Source organism: Neomonachus schauinslandi, chromosome 10 (assembly GCF_002201575.2).
Source record: "Neomonachus schauinslandi chromosome 10, ASM220157v2, whole genome shotgun sequence".
NCBI lineage: Eukaryota > Metazoa > Chordata > Mammalia > Carnivora > Phocidae > Neomonachus > Neomonachus schauinslandi.
In genome coordinates this window covers 39,077,902-39,091,862 of record NC_058412.1, presented here as the reverse complement: position 1 = coordinate 39,091,862, position 13,961 = coordinate 39,077,902, and the positions used below count along the sequence as shown (strand labels likewise).

At 46.0% G+C, this 13,961-nt stretch overlaps 1 protein-coding gene and 1 long non-coding RNA gene across 3 annotated transcripts in view; both read right to left on the bottom strand.

Moving 5' to 3' along the window:
• Window positions 1–3,675: 3,675 nt before the first annotated feature.
• ST3GAL5 (ST3 beta-galactoside alpha-2,3-sialyltransferase 5) overlaps window positions 3,676–13,961 on the bottom strand; it is a 49,510-nt gene continuing 39,224 nt past the window's right edge. Inside the window, exons 5-7 of one of the 2 annotated variants that reach the window (XM_021697316.2) lie at window positions 10,648–10,834; window positions 8,511–8,669; window positions 3,676–4,920 (exon numbers count right to left, since the gene is read on the bottom strand). In XM_021697316.2, the coding sequence (XP_021552991.1) occupies window positions 4,672–4,920; window positions 8,511–8,669; window positions 10,648–10,834 (595 nt within the window). In that variant the 3' untranslated portion in view covers window positions 3,676–4,671. The remainder of the gene's footprint in view (window positions 4,921–8,510; window positions 8,670–10,647; window positions 10,835–13,961) is intronic. The other variant, XM_044919137.1, reaches the window with a different exon arrangement.
• On the bottom strand, window positions 12,576–13,113 carry LOC123326042. Its single transcript, XR_006540832.1, has 2 exons — window positions 12,905–13,113; window positions 12,576–12,662 (listed from the first exon to the last, which is right to left on the bottom strand). It is a non-coding gene; the product is annotated as an uncharacterized LOC123326042 (long non-coding RNA).

Genomic DNA, 13,961 nt, shown 5'->3' with positions numbered 1-13,961 from the left:
TTTCCTATCAAGGACCTAACCAACATTTTAAATGAACTCATCGTTTTAAATATCAATTTTTCTTGGAACCGATTTTCTTCAAGAAGTCAAAGAAGATGTGGTGTATATATATACAATGGAATATTATGCAGCCATCAAAAGGAATGAGATCTTGCCATTTGCAACGACGTGGATGGAACTGGAGGGTATTATGTTGAGTGAAATAAGTCAAACAGAGAAAGACATGTATCATATGACCTCACTGATATGAGGAATTCTTAATCTCAGGAAACAAACAGGGTTGCTGGAGTGGGGGGGGGTGGGAGGGATGGGGTGACTGGGTGATAGACATTGGGGAGGGTATGTGCTCTGGTAAGCGCTGTGAGTTGTGCAAGACTGTTCAATCTCAGATCTATACCTCTGAAACAAATAATACAATATATGTTAAAAAAAAAAAGAAGAAGATAGCAGGAGGGGAAGAATGAAGGTGGGGGGGGATCGGAAGGGGAGACGAACCATGAGAGACGATGGACTCTGAAAAACAAACTGAGGGTTCTAGAGGGGAGGGGGGTGGAGGGATGGGTTAGCCTGGTGATGGGTATTGAGGACGGCACGTTCTGCATGGAGCACTCGGTGTTATACACAATGAATCATGGAACACTACATCAAAAACTAATGATGTATGGTGATTAACATAATAAAAATTAAAAAAAAAAGATTAAAAAATAAACAAAAAAACCCCCAAAAAAACTAAGTTAGGTAACAGGAGAGTGAAAATATATTACTTTTAGAAGTTACAAATTTCTGGTTTATAATCCGTTACGAGCTTTGCTTCTGTGGGGTATCTAGTGAATATTCGTTCGGTGTCTTTCATGTCTGCACCTTCTGACAATTCACTTCCCTGCATTTCCCACAGAAGGCTGGCACAGCTACACCTGCGGTGTCTTGGGTCCGCAGCCTGACGCCAGCTCAAAACCTGACAGCCCACTTCTTCCCCCAGAGGAAATTTGCAAACTTGTCCCCCTTCCTACATGTTTCATTGACACAGCTCACTGGAGAGATCTGCTTTTAAAAAAGAGCCAAATTTCCTAGCATGTTATTTACTTTTGGTCCACCATAGCCCTCTAAAGATGATGCTTTTCTTCTCTGCTCAATGGGTTGAAATTTAATATTGGGAATTGGTCAAATGGAATCATTTCGATAATGAAAGCTGAACTACCAAGACTGCAATTTCCTTGCAGTCCTTGGGTGTTGGTTGTAGGTAAATGCAAATACCATGTTTTGAGTGCACAAATCCATGCTGTCTACTATGACCTTGGGAAGTGGGGAAGGACAGAGACAGATGTGTGTTCCGGTGCTCTGTGTACTGGGACCCGCTTCCCTTTGTCCTTTGTGTTACAGTCTGAGAGCCGAGTGTGTGGTCATGGGGGCGTGCCCTCACGGAGGGTCAGTGCCTGGGGAGAGGGCATTGGTCCCATGGCAGCAAACACAGGGTCCTTTGTTTGAGAGAAGCATTTTGTTACCGTGTGTGAATGGAAGGAAGGCCGGATGTCACACGGTTCCTTACTAAAAGCTCACTGCATTCCAAGGGCAATTGTGCTAACTCATAGGAACTAGTCCTTTTCTTCCGGCTCAGTGGACTTTACTGAAGTGTCCCAAAGAAAAGATGAAAAGGTAGCCCACACTTGGATGCCGGAAACCTGCCAAGGAGGAGAGTAAGTTGCCATTTCTTAATTTTCCTACGACGCTGGTCTAAAAGGGTCTCCTGGGACAGTAACAAGGCCAAGTCAACAGTCCCTTTGATAATCAAGTCCCAAAGCACTGGGGTTGGAATACAGCTACAATAAAGTGGTCCTTGGTTTTAGAAATCCTCAATAACCTGAGGAGACTGGGGGGTGACCACCTTTTTTTCTTTTACAACTGAGCCTCTGTCCGCCACGCAAACCACACTGACCGTTGATGGCCAAGAGCTCATCCCCGTTCAACGTAAGCAGTTGAGCCAAAAAGTTGGTCTGACAACTTATTTTAACTAAGGGGCCCAAGAAGTGATGACACCCTCCAAATTTGTGAAAACATGCATCGTCAATGCCTTATCGATACACTCTTGGGAAAGGAAAAATCCCGTGCAACACAAAAGGAGCCATGAGGAAGGGAAGGGGACATCTAGGATACATGAAGTTGTCTAGAAGATCCCAATTCAGCTTTGCCTAAAAACGTGACACACGTCATCGGAAGATATTCATCCAGTTCCCAAGCATTTCCCTAAGGCCGGCCCAGGTTTCTGGAGACACTTTGTTATCTGTAGGAGAGAAAAAGAAAGAAAAAAAAAAAAACCAAAAAAGCCCAAACCTACAACTCACTGAAATTTTCTGTGGCCCAAAGTTCCGGTAAGATGTAAGTTAAAATACAGAACGCGTAGAAGTTGTCCTCAGTTGCCTCAAAAGCAAGGACCACGGCCACGTAAGAGACCTATGCGTGTGCCTACAAAGCTCTACACATTTGGAGGGGTGACATGAAGCCTGTTACTGGAGATCCACCTGTGACATCAGAAGCACCTAGAGGTCTGTTCCCCAAAGAGCGAGTGTGTGTGGGGTCGAGTAAGGGAGGAGTAACTCCAAAGCCCAGGAGCCACTTCTAACAAAAAGCTGCCGAAGTGCTCAAAGTTCTTGAAGACGGTCTCTGATCAACTCTGACTGGCTGGTGGACTCCATGAAATGTTCTTGAAAAAAGTACACCTTTTTATGCACTTGGAGCACTTACTCCCTGTTAGGCACTCAGAGGCGAGAGGCCTGGTTAAAGCAATGTAAGGGGACCAGGCCTGACATGGGCTGGACACTGCCGGGTGCCGGGCCCGGAGCCAGCCAGCGGCCTGGCGGGGCAGTGGCACCTGAGTCCACGTGAGCCCATGCGGAAGTTGTCTAAGGAAGTTCCAAACCCTGGCTTCGGTCAAATTGTTAAAAAAAAAAAAAAAAAAAAAAATTCAGATTTCAAGTAGCCCCTGAAGGACAAGGGGCTGGAGGTGGGTGGTGTAGGGCTGGCCTTCCCTGAGTCACAGGACAGCTGTGGACCATCTTCCTGAGTCTCAAGTTTCAACGCTAAGTCATTTAGCTGGTGAACATTTCTAAGCATTTTCTCTTAAACAGTATTTTGTAAAAGAGAAAGCAAAATCCATAGAAAATGTGAAGTCATCAATCCAGAGAAATACTATCTGCTGATGCCGGCGACTCTGAGCTTGACCCCAGTGCCCTGGAGATCCAAGGGCCCTGTGCGCACACTGTGACAGGCTCCCTGCCCCGCATGTGCTGGGAGGGGGCGGAGGCCGAAGACACCAGAGCGGGCTGGGAGTCAGAGCTGCAGGGGACCGGGAAGGCAGAAGTGGCGAGCACAGATGAGAACCGGATGGGGCGGGGAGGGAGCAAAGTGGCTGCCCAGCCTCTGATGACAAAGACTAGAGCAGTTAAGAGACAGAAGCTGGAACAAGCCTGTGTTCCAGGAGGAAGTCACTGACACTCGATGTCTCTCCCAGAGTCCTGAGCTGTCTGGGGCGCGGCCCCGGCAGGACGAGGCAGCCCCCACTCTGTGGCTCACGGCCGGCATCCCCCACCGAAGTCTCCACCTAGCAGCATCCAAGGACATCCCAGGGAGATTACAGACTTTTTTTTAAGTGCTCAAATTAAGTAGACTGTGAGAGCTCCTCAAAAGCTTTTATTCTTTTTTTTTTTTTGACCAGCACACTGCCTGGTACACACTGCCAGGTAGGCATTAAAAAAAAAATTTCTTTTTAAATAGGCAATTTATAACACTGGGAGGATTCTATTTCAATGTTTCAGAAAACATGACTATTCTTGGAAAGGGTTTGTACTTCTACAACTCTGGAGATCAGAGAGTGTGTCCTCATTTTAATAAACCACCTCAGGCAGACAGAGGACCACCTCCGACTATCATTTAAGTGCTTTGGAAGGGCAGTGAAAAAAGTCTCAAGAAATTTAAGAGTTGTCATCATTTCAGCAGAGAGAATGGCTTCTGCAGCCCAGGGTGGCTTCGTATATTCAGAGGACAAAGGAAATGTCTTCTGTGTCCCTCCTCAGCCAGGGACAGCCAGCATGGCTGCCCTGGTTGATGGCTGCAAGGCTGGCAGAAGGCAGACCACAGAGAGGGGCCGGGAACTTCTCCGACCAGCCCAGGCCGCACGCAGCCGCACGGCTGACCCAGTAGCCGTGCTCTGGCTACTGAGCACGTCATCCCGGAAGCGCCTCAGACGTGTGTCCCGCCCAACAGTGACAAGGAACCAGAAACTGGCATTCAGGGCTCTCATCGACGGAGTGACCTCCATTCTCCTTCCACTCAATTACCTGGTATTCTCTGTGCTAAGTAGACATGGACAAAGTTTTTACAAATTAAATAACGTTCTTAAAATACAATAAAACATCATCACATACAAGTCTCTTTGAAAAGTCTTTCCAATTCAATTCTCCAAATTATCTTACAAAAATGTTGTGCAAAAACACTGACCTCAAATAAATAGGGGGGGGGACAAAGTGGGAAGAGCGAAACTTGTTTTTCATTTTTTAAATTAAAAGTTAAAAACACCAGCTGCACTTCAAAGGATTTGCAGGATGCAATGCATCGAGAAGACTGTGAAACCCAGCCTTCACGGTTGGAGTTGCATTGTCAGATGAGGTTGCTCCGTGTTCAGAATTCACAATGGATGCCTCCGCTGAGATCCTTCACCACGCCCTCTTTGACCAGCTTGAGGAGGAACCTGGTCTCCGTTGTCACATTATGCATGGTCTGAAAGTTCATGGCAGCCATGCAGAGATTGTCGAAGTAGTGCAAAGGTGTTCTGGGTTGACTGAGGTCATATCCAAAGCCTGCCAAGCTGACTTCGTCACACAGATGTGTGGCTAAGACCACAGCAATGACACCGATGGTGGGCACGTTCTGAAGAAGAGCGAAAGACAAAACAAGGCTTAGCACCATTCACTGCTTTCTAAGTGGTATCCATGCTCTGCTAAGTCACAGAGGCTTGCCCTGGGCGCTGCGATGTTACACACCACATGGTTTTATGGGTCACAGAATCCTCAAGTCTGAATCTAGACTCCAGAACAGGGTCTGTGATGTGAAAACCTTTTAACACACCACCAAGGGTAGCTTGGCAGGTCCTCTTGCCCCAAACGAAAAGGTGTTCTTTGTAAAACTTCTACCTCCTGGTCCTACACGTGATGACCAGAACTGCAAAGCAAGTCCATTTCCTTCTTACACGACAAAAGTCTATAAGGTCTGCCCTGGAATTAGGAAAATCCCCAGGACCTTCCACCATCGCTCTTGGGACCTGCTTCTGGAGGCCGGCCCCTCCTTGCTGGCTCCCGTGGACGGTGTCGGCCTGAGAAGAGAGCAGCCTCCGCTCCCACCAGCGAAGACCATGTTCACTTCTCACCTGAAGCTGCGTCCCACCGAGGACCCTCATTTGCTTTTCTGGCAAATAACGCTTCCAGGCCATTTTCACACGTACAGCTGCTATGCCAGTTTCTGCCCACCCTCTGTGTGGGCAATTTTTAGGCCCAAATTAAGAGTTTCCACATTTGTTCCTTCTAAAATGTATCCTACTGACCGTGGCCTCAGATGCCAAATGTCTGAACCGTTCTGGATTCTGATGATATCACCACTCCCTCCCTCGTGTCTGCTATCTCGCCACTTGCAAATCTGGAATCGGATCTCTGTCCCGGTCTTGAGCAAAAACAGTACGCAGGGCAGAGAGAAATACAGAAAGACCTACAGTGGCCTAAGCACTCCCTGAAGGCCCCTGCTGATCTACTAATGACATTCTGTGGTACAGCTTTTCATGTGTAAATGTGCCTACTTTGTTCACTTGAGTCTGTGGCTTCCAGAAATAACTCTCCTCGTCTGTCAACGCGAACAACGGTGAACCTTTCGGAGTTGACAGTTCAAGTGGATTAAGGAACCTCTACAGAACTCATTTGTTCAAAGCCACCCATGCTCCTTGATGTGGGGCATCTGCGTCACTCGTCACTTGGGAAAAAGAAACTCAACAGTCACCGAAGACAAGAGAAATTAACCCAAAGAAAGATTTCTTCCTGTTCAGCCACAGGACCCAAAGGCAGTGTCCCGCCTTACCTGCAGCCAGCCCCGTACCTAGCATATCGGGAAGACTCCGTCAGTGTTTACAGAAGGAGTACCTGAAATCGGCCGTGCACAGGGGCAATGTATGGAGAGAAACTCAGCAGCCATGAAAAACCGCTCAGAGCATGCTATCTCCAGAGCACATCCCCTAAGATGACACCTCCTCATCTACCAGACTTCCCTCTCCGCTGGAAGGACGGGTCACCAGGCCTTCCTGACAACAAAATCCTAGCTTACTGTTTATTTCCAAGCTTTGCCCTAGGCATCTCTAGACACACATTTTTACTTTTAAATAAAAACTTAATGGTATACATGCTCGGTAACTTGATTTTCTTGTTTATCACATTATGGAGGAGGTGTGTTCACATCCATTTGTTTTCCTTCATCCTTTAACAGTCACACAATACTGCATCAGCTAAATGTAATATGTTTAAATCATCCCCTAATGAGAAATGTTTAGGCCGTTTTTAAGTCCTTTGTTATTAACATTATGGTAAACATCCCAGAATAGCCACCTTTGCAGATTTCTCTTTTTTCTCTCCCTCTTCTTTAAAGATTTTACTTTTAACTAATCTCTACACCCAATGTGGGGCTCAAACTCACACTTCCAAAGTCAGGAGTCACACGCTCCACCACCTGAGCCAGCCAGGTGCCCCTCTAATTTTCTTATGATAAAATTTTTAGAGTAAAATTGCTGGGTCAAGACTCTTCACATTCACATTTAAAGCCGATATATACGGCCAAACTACCCTCCAACTTATAATTCTACCTGTACTCCTGCCAGGCAAGGACATTATTGAGCCTTTAAATCTTTGCTAAGGAAACAGGAAAAAATGTCATTGTGGCTCTAATTTACTTTTGATTATTGGTGAAGTTGAACATTTTATCATGTATTCCTTGGCTGTATTAATTTCTTCTTTTGTGAAATGCCTGTTCATATCTTTTTCCCATTTTTTTTTATTGGCCCATCTTTTCTTTTTGATTTAATAAGATCTCCTTATACTTTGGGAGTATTTGCTATTATATATATGATAAAATTTCCCCCGCTTATTTTGTATTCTAACTTTGTTTCTGGTATCTTTTGCTGTTCAGTAACTTCATATTTTATGTAATTAAATCTGCTAATTTTTTAAAGGTTACTTTTTAAATAAAAAGCTACCTACAGGGCGCCTGGGTGGCTCAGATGGTTAAGCATCTGCCTTCGGCTAAGGTCATGATCTCAGGGTCCTGGGACCCAGTCCTGCATTGGGCTCCCTGCTCAGCGGGGAGCCTGCGTCTCCTTCTCCCTCTGTCCCTCTTCTCTGTTCATGCCCTCTCTCTCTCAAATAAATAAATAAAATCTTAAAAAAAAAATTTGACTCATTGGGCAAATGGACGAACCTGCTAGTCTGCCTACTGGTTACTGGTTGACCATATCTAAGAGTCTAACTCAATGTTTGTAAACTGTGACCCTGACCAGCCCCAGGTACCTGCTAGGCAGTATCTCACGCCCCCAGTGTGAGCAGCACCCCACCCCCATTTCTAAATTCCTGGCTTTCCTTTATATATGGAGATTTTGCTTAAAAGTTTAAGAATGTGGTGCCTGGGTAGCTCAGGTGGTTTAGCATCCAACTCTTGATCTCAGCTCAGGTCTCCATCTCAGGGTCATGAGTTCAAGCCCCGCATTTAAAAAAAAAAAGAAGTTTAAGGATGATTTCCACTGCTTTTAAAAAAGTTATCTTTAAAGACACAGGCTTAGCTATTTGGCTCATAAAGAAACTGATTATAAAGGCATCACCACCCTCCTGGTGTCGGCACAGGCTTTGCAGGTAAAGAATTTCTATTGCAGTGAACGAACTCTAGAGAGCACAAAGGTTCTCAAATTAGGCTACAAAATAAAATCGCCCAGGGGACTTTGAAAATCCCAGTGTATAGACCACAGCAGAGAACAATTAAATAGAAAGTTTGGGATGGGACTCAAGGGTCAACTGAAAAGCACTGCTCTAGGGGGAGAACTTTACTTACCATCACCTATAAAGTGATGATAAATGTCAAGTCTGACCTGAGTGGCCAACTGAGTTAAAAATGTAAAGAACTTTCCAGACCACCAAAGTGCCTTTCACTCTGGAGTCCCAGAGTCAGAATACCTTAAATAATATCTCAGTGACCTAAATGTTAATATGTGGCTTATACTAAAGAGATGAGTCACCAGGGGAAAAGCCAAGTAAACAATGAGGAGCCCTGAAATCAAGATGCAGAACAGCAAACACACACGGAGCCTGTAATCAGTGACTACATTTCTACACTGGGAGATGCTTCTGGGGATACAGCTGAGCCTAAATGAAATTTGTACAGAGGTCTCCCTTCCAACTCGGAGAAGAAGAGTTAACTTTCAATTACAACAAAAATACCTTATCTCGGCCCCAGAACCTTGACTGGGGCTCCGAGTATTGAAGGATGTCAAAGGCGGTCTCTTTGATAATAACTGGATTCAAAATCCTGAAGTGTTTGGGCTGTAGTGGGATTTTTTCCGCCACCTGCTTCCAAAAGAAGAGCCGCACCCAAAATGGCTAAGGGAAGAAAGCAAGCAATCATTAGGGGGACTGAATAAAGTTATCCTGCCATCAGAAGGTGGGAACATGCACCCCTGCTAAGCAGCCCAGAGCCGTGGGCATGACCCCAAATGGGCTGGGGTGCTGCAGTCACTGAGATCAATGCCAGTCCAATGCCCCAGCTCAGAGGAGCAACCCCAAAGGATCTGATGTACAAAGGTGGCACTGGACAAGAAGTGGAACTGCAGAATCAGCTCTGGTTTGTTTGGGGAAGAAATTCCCCAGGGAATTTCCTGAGAGGGGAAGACTTTTTAAGACCAAAAGGCATCATGTGTCCCCGGGGAAGACCAGGTGAACAGACCCAATTTAAGGGTATTAAGTGCCGTGAGTGCCCCACTCGGATCAGGCCCTCCCCCTGCATCCTCCCTCCACTGACTTGCTCTAGTTCCTAATCCTGTGAAGTCTCCTGGTAACCTACTGTAAGTCATTTCCTACGTGCTTCATTTTCCAACTAGACCAACTTCTACCCAGTGGAAAATCCAGATCATGATAAGCTATACAGAATCAGGCTTTGCAGACAGAAATTCTCCATCAGATGGTGCTTATGTGAAAAGTCTAATATATCCTATTAATTTTGCAGACAACTAGTTTTTATGTGCGTCTATAAATGTGACAGTTGACCTCTGAAATTTATTTCAGCATAATGGGTGGGGCCATAAAGTAATATGATCAATTATTACAACGAACAAAAGGGAGCTCATGAGGGCCATTTCCTCAACATCTGCCCCTCTGGAATTCTCTGAATTTCCTCCAACAAGGGGACCACCAGCAGAGCATTTTTATAATTTTTTTTTTAAAGATTTTATTTATTTGAGAGAGAATGAGAGAGAGGGAGAGCACATGAGAGGGGGGAGGGTCAGAGGGAGAAGCAGACTCCCTGCTGAGCAGGAAGCCTGATGCAGGACTCGATCCGGAGACTCCAGGATCATGACCTGAGCCGAAGGCAGTCGCTTAACCAACTGAGCCACCCAGGCGCCCCAGCAGAGCATTTTTAGACAATCTCTTGGGGAATATTCCTCAGAGGTTTTATATATATATTCTTTTGAAAATCCTCAATAATGGTTTATATTCATCCAAGTAAGTCTAATTTCTGGATTAGCCAAAAGATATGTAAATTCAAGCTTGGTGAATAAGGTAGGTGATCAGTAATAACAATTTTGGTCCCAAACCTGATATTCCCATTAAGTAATGATCACAATTAATCTTAAATTCTGAAAGTCATTCCCAACAAGGAATACTGATAGTTTCTACAAAGGCAGTAGCTATTTGAAAGACAACACAGGGGCGCCTGGGTGGCTCAGTTGTTAAGCGTCTGCCTTCGGCTCAGGTCATAATCCCAGTGTTCTGGGATGGAGTCCCGCATCCAGCTCCCTGCTCAGCGGGAAGCCTGCTTCTCCCTCTTCCACTCCCCCTGCTTGTGTTCCCTCTCTCGCTGTGTCTCTCTCTGTCAAAAAAATAAAATCTTAAAAAAAAAAAAAAGACAACACAAAAGTACAATTGACCCCTGAATGATGTGGGGGTTAGGGGCACCACCATCCACTCCCCGAGTAGTTGAAATCCACAGATAACTTCTGACTCCCCGAAAACATAACTACTAATAGCCTACTGCTGACCAGAGGCCTTACCGATAATATAAACAGTTAACACATATTTTGTATATGTATTATATATTGTATTCTTACAATAAAGCGAGCTAGAGAAATAAAATGTTATTAAGAAAATCATAAGGAAGAGAAAATGCCTTTAGAGTACTGCACTGTATTTATCAAAAACAATCTGTGTACAAGTGGACTCATGCAGTTCAAACCCATGTTGTTCAGGGGTCAACTGTATACATTCCACTGTGTGTGTTTAAAAATACAAGTCTGTAATTACAGTTAGAGACCCCTCCACTTTTTACGAAGGAACACTGGAGAGCTGAATTTCTAGTGCTTACCAGGGTTTCATTTTTTACCATTGCTTGAAGCCAGTTGAAGTCAACACTCTTAAATAAAACAGCAACAAACAAGTCATTGGAATAATATTCAAGGTCAGACAGTGGCGCGCCCTCTGGATAAGTCATCCTGATAGTAGTTTTATTACCAACATGCTCGGAATATCCCTCAACTGGTGCACTGTTTAACCTATTTAAATAAAAAGGACAAAGATAAATTGACAAAGCAAACCATCAACTACTTTATCAATTCATGCAAGATCCCTTCGTTGTGTCCCACACATGTTTATAGGGCTGGGAGGAAGCTGTGGGTTGGGGGTAAGGCCTCCCTCCCGGCAGCCTCAAGTCCCCAAGGGACGCCCACACCTCCTCTCTGAATGTCAAGCAATTCCATCCAGTCCTACCATTTTAAGCCAACCCAAACGTTATATTTTGGGCTTTCTCTGGGCATCAGTAATGTTTCCTCGAAAGCTTCCCGCTGTGCTCAGATATTAGGAGTTCTTGCCAGAATTTCAGAAAGGTAATCAGAAAGGAAACCAGGGCGAGGCAGACCCAAACCACAATTATATTGACAGGGTTGGGACCAAGGAGGGCACTGGGCCCAGGTGCATCCTTAAAGCAAGGACTTGGGACACTTAAAACTGTTAGATCAACAAAGGCAAGATCTTACCAGCGTGGTTGTTTTGGGGCAGATTCTAAGAATTCTTCTGAAAGCACTACCACTCACCCAGTTAAAAGAGTTTTGTAATCTCAAAGTCTGTTTGGTTCTTCCCTTGTATTATCACACCTGTATCTCGGCTTTCTTCTCTATTCCACTGCCACTTCTTCTAGATCTGATACCTACCTCTGGATTATCAAAAGATATTATTACACATGACAACCAAATGCAAGGCATGCCCCTGAGGCAGTTATCCCCCCCCTTCCCCTTTCTTTTCTTTTTTAAAATAAAGGACATTATCAGGGTTGTTGGTGAAATCTGGATAAGGACTAGATAGGGCCTGTATTTTCTCAGTGTTCATTTCCTGGTTCTGCACAGTGTTCTGTGGTTCTACAGTTCTAGAATACAGTCTCCTTGTTCTTGGGAAATGCACACTGACTTATTTAAGGGTAAAGGGGCTTGATATTTGCAACTAACTATCAAAGGGTTCAGAAAAGAATAATAGTATATATAAAGAGAAAATCATAAAGCAATGTAATAAAGTTGGAGAATCTGGGGCAAGGGTGAATGCGCGGTTCTTTGTACTATTCTTGCAACTTTTCTGTTAAATTTGGAATTGTTTCAAACCTAAAAGTTACCCCCCAAAAGCTTCTTAACTGATATCCTCCCTCATCATCAGGCTAAGCCACCATTCCTCTGTCCCCAGCACTCGGTGGCCTCCCAGTGGCCATGCATGAAGTCCATGCTCCCCAGTCTGGTGATCTGCGGGCCACCACTGGGCATTAGGCCACCTTACAGCCCCTTCCCCACTCTCCCAGCCCCACTCTCCTTGTAGTGAGCAAAATGGAATCTCTCCTGTCAAGCAGGGGCCTGAGTCAAGCAATGACGCAAGCAGGTAAGGTACTGCAGCTAGGAGAGACCAGCGTCAGCTGAACCCCCAGAACTGATAACAAGCAGAACCAGAGGAGGTCTGTGGGGGTCCGAGACCAATAAAATCCCTTTAAAAGGGGAAGGATTTTGGCAGCAAACTGTTAGACTCCTCAGACCTGACCCCTCTACGTCTGACCACTTGAAAAAGGCAACTGCCGGGGAAGGCTCTGCCCGAATGATCTCCGAGCAGAACCGAGAGCCTTGGCTGCTGGAACATCAGAAGCAGGAAGTGCCGAGAGCTGACCCGGACCAGACCGAGGCTTTATCTCAACTGCACCCCACAGACTGACTTCGCGTTTGGTTCGTTCACTTCCTGCACCCTTCTGTTAGCTTGTTTGTTGTGTGGTTCGTCTTCTCCCCTGCTTTGTGTGCTGTGTAAGAAGCCAAGTTTAACCACATGTGAATTATCATCGAGTCTGGAATCCTGAACCTACTTTCTTTTTTTTTTTAAAGATTTTATTTATTCATTTGAGACACAGAGATACAGAGAGAGAGAGCATGAGCAGGGAGAGAGGCAGAGGGAGAAGGAGAAGCCGGCTCCCTGCTGAGCCAGGAGCCCGATGTGGGGCTCGATCCCAGGACCCTGGGATCATGACCTGAGCCGAAGGCAGACGCTTAACCATCTGAGCCACCCAGGCGCCCCAATCCTGAACCTACTTTCTTTTTCTGAACCTACTTTCTAATCGTGATTTACTTTGCTTCGTGATTGAATAAAGCTGACACTGGGGAAAGACACACTCGTGTGTGTGCCTCCAGAGCGTGCTCCTGACACTCCTGCAATAATAGGGCAGGGCTCCACACCCGAGATCTCGCTGCCTGCCTCCTGCCTGAAGCGCCCAATGCCACTGTTCGGCAAGGCCCCCCTTCCCTCCCACCGCACCTCTCCTCGGGCCCAGGGTGCGCACCAGGGGCACCCCTGGTTTCTCTCCGCTCCTCTTCCCGCATCAGTCACGCACCGTTAGATGGGCACGGGGCCCCGTCTGCCCGCGCACACATCTTTCAGCTGCTCGCACGGGCCCAGGGCTTAGACTCGGAAAGCCTCCGCCTGCATTTGGACTGCTGCCATCTGGCCTGGACCCTGGGCCCTCTAGGGCCTCAACAGCTTCACTGGTGACACTAACAGAGATGGCTTCACGGAGGAAGGGGAACCTCCAAAGCACGTGACACAGTGTCCGGCACATGGAAAGCATCCAGTGAAAGGCAGTGGTTACAGCCTCCTTCACCCCAACCTTTACAGTCCTCATAGCCCAACCCCACTCCTACTCCTTCACCTCACACCATGCCTGCTTTCTGGCCACTGGGGCCTACGGCACCCCTTTTACCTTTAGACTAGGCTCTTACCTGTTTCTTCTATCTCCTGGCTTTTACAAAAATCTGGTTCTTTCCTACAAACCCCTTACGCCCCCTGCCCCCTCCTCCTGAGCCCCCACCTTCCTACACATTTCCCAAAAAGAGGTGCTAACATTTATCGAGCAATTTACACTAAGTTCTCAGTGCTTTACATCTGTGAACTCATTTTGTCTTCACGGTAAGCCTAGACTATGTGTACTGTGACTGCCTCAAGATGAGGAAACGGAGGCACAGGACAGTTAGGAAACTTGCTTGAGATCACAGCGACCGGGGACAAAGGCATTATGTGAACACACCACGTTTAGGCTCAAAGTATCTGAAATGGATCTTGTCATCCTCCCTCACTAACCTGAGATTTTCCCCAACTACTCCCATTTCT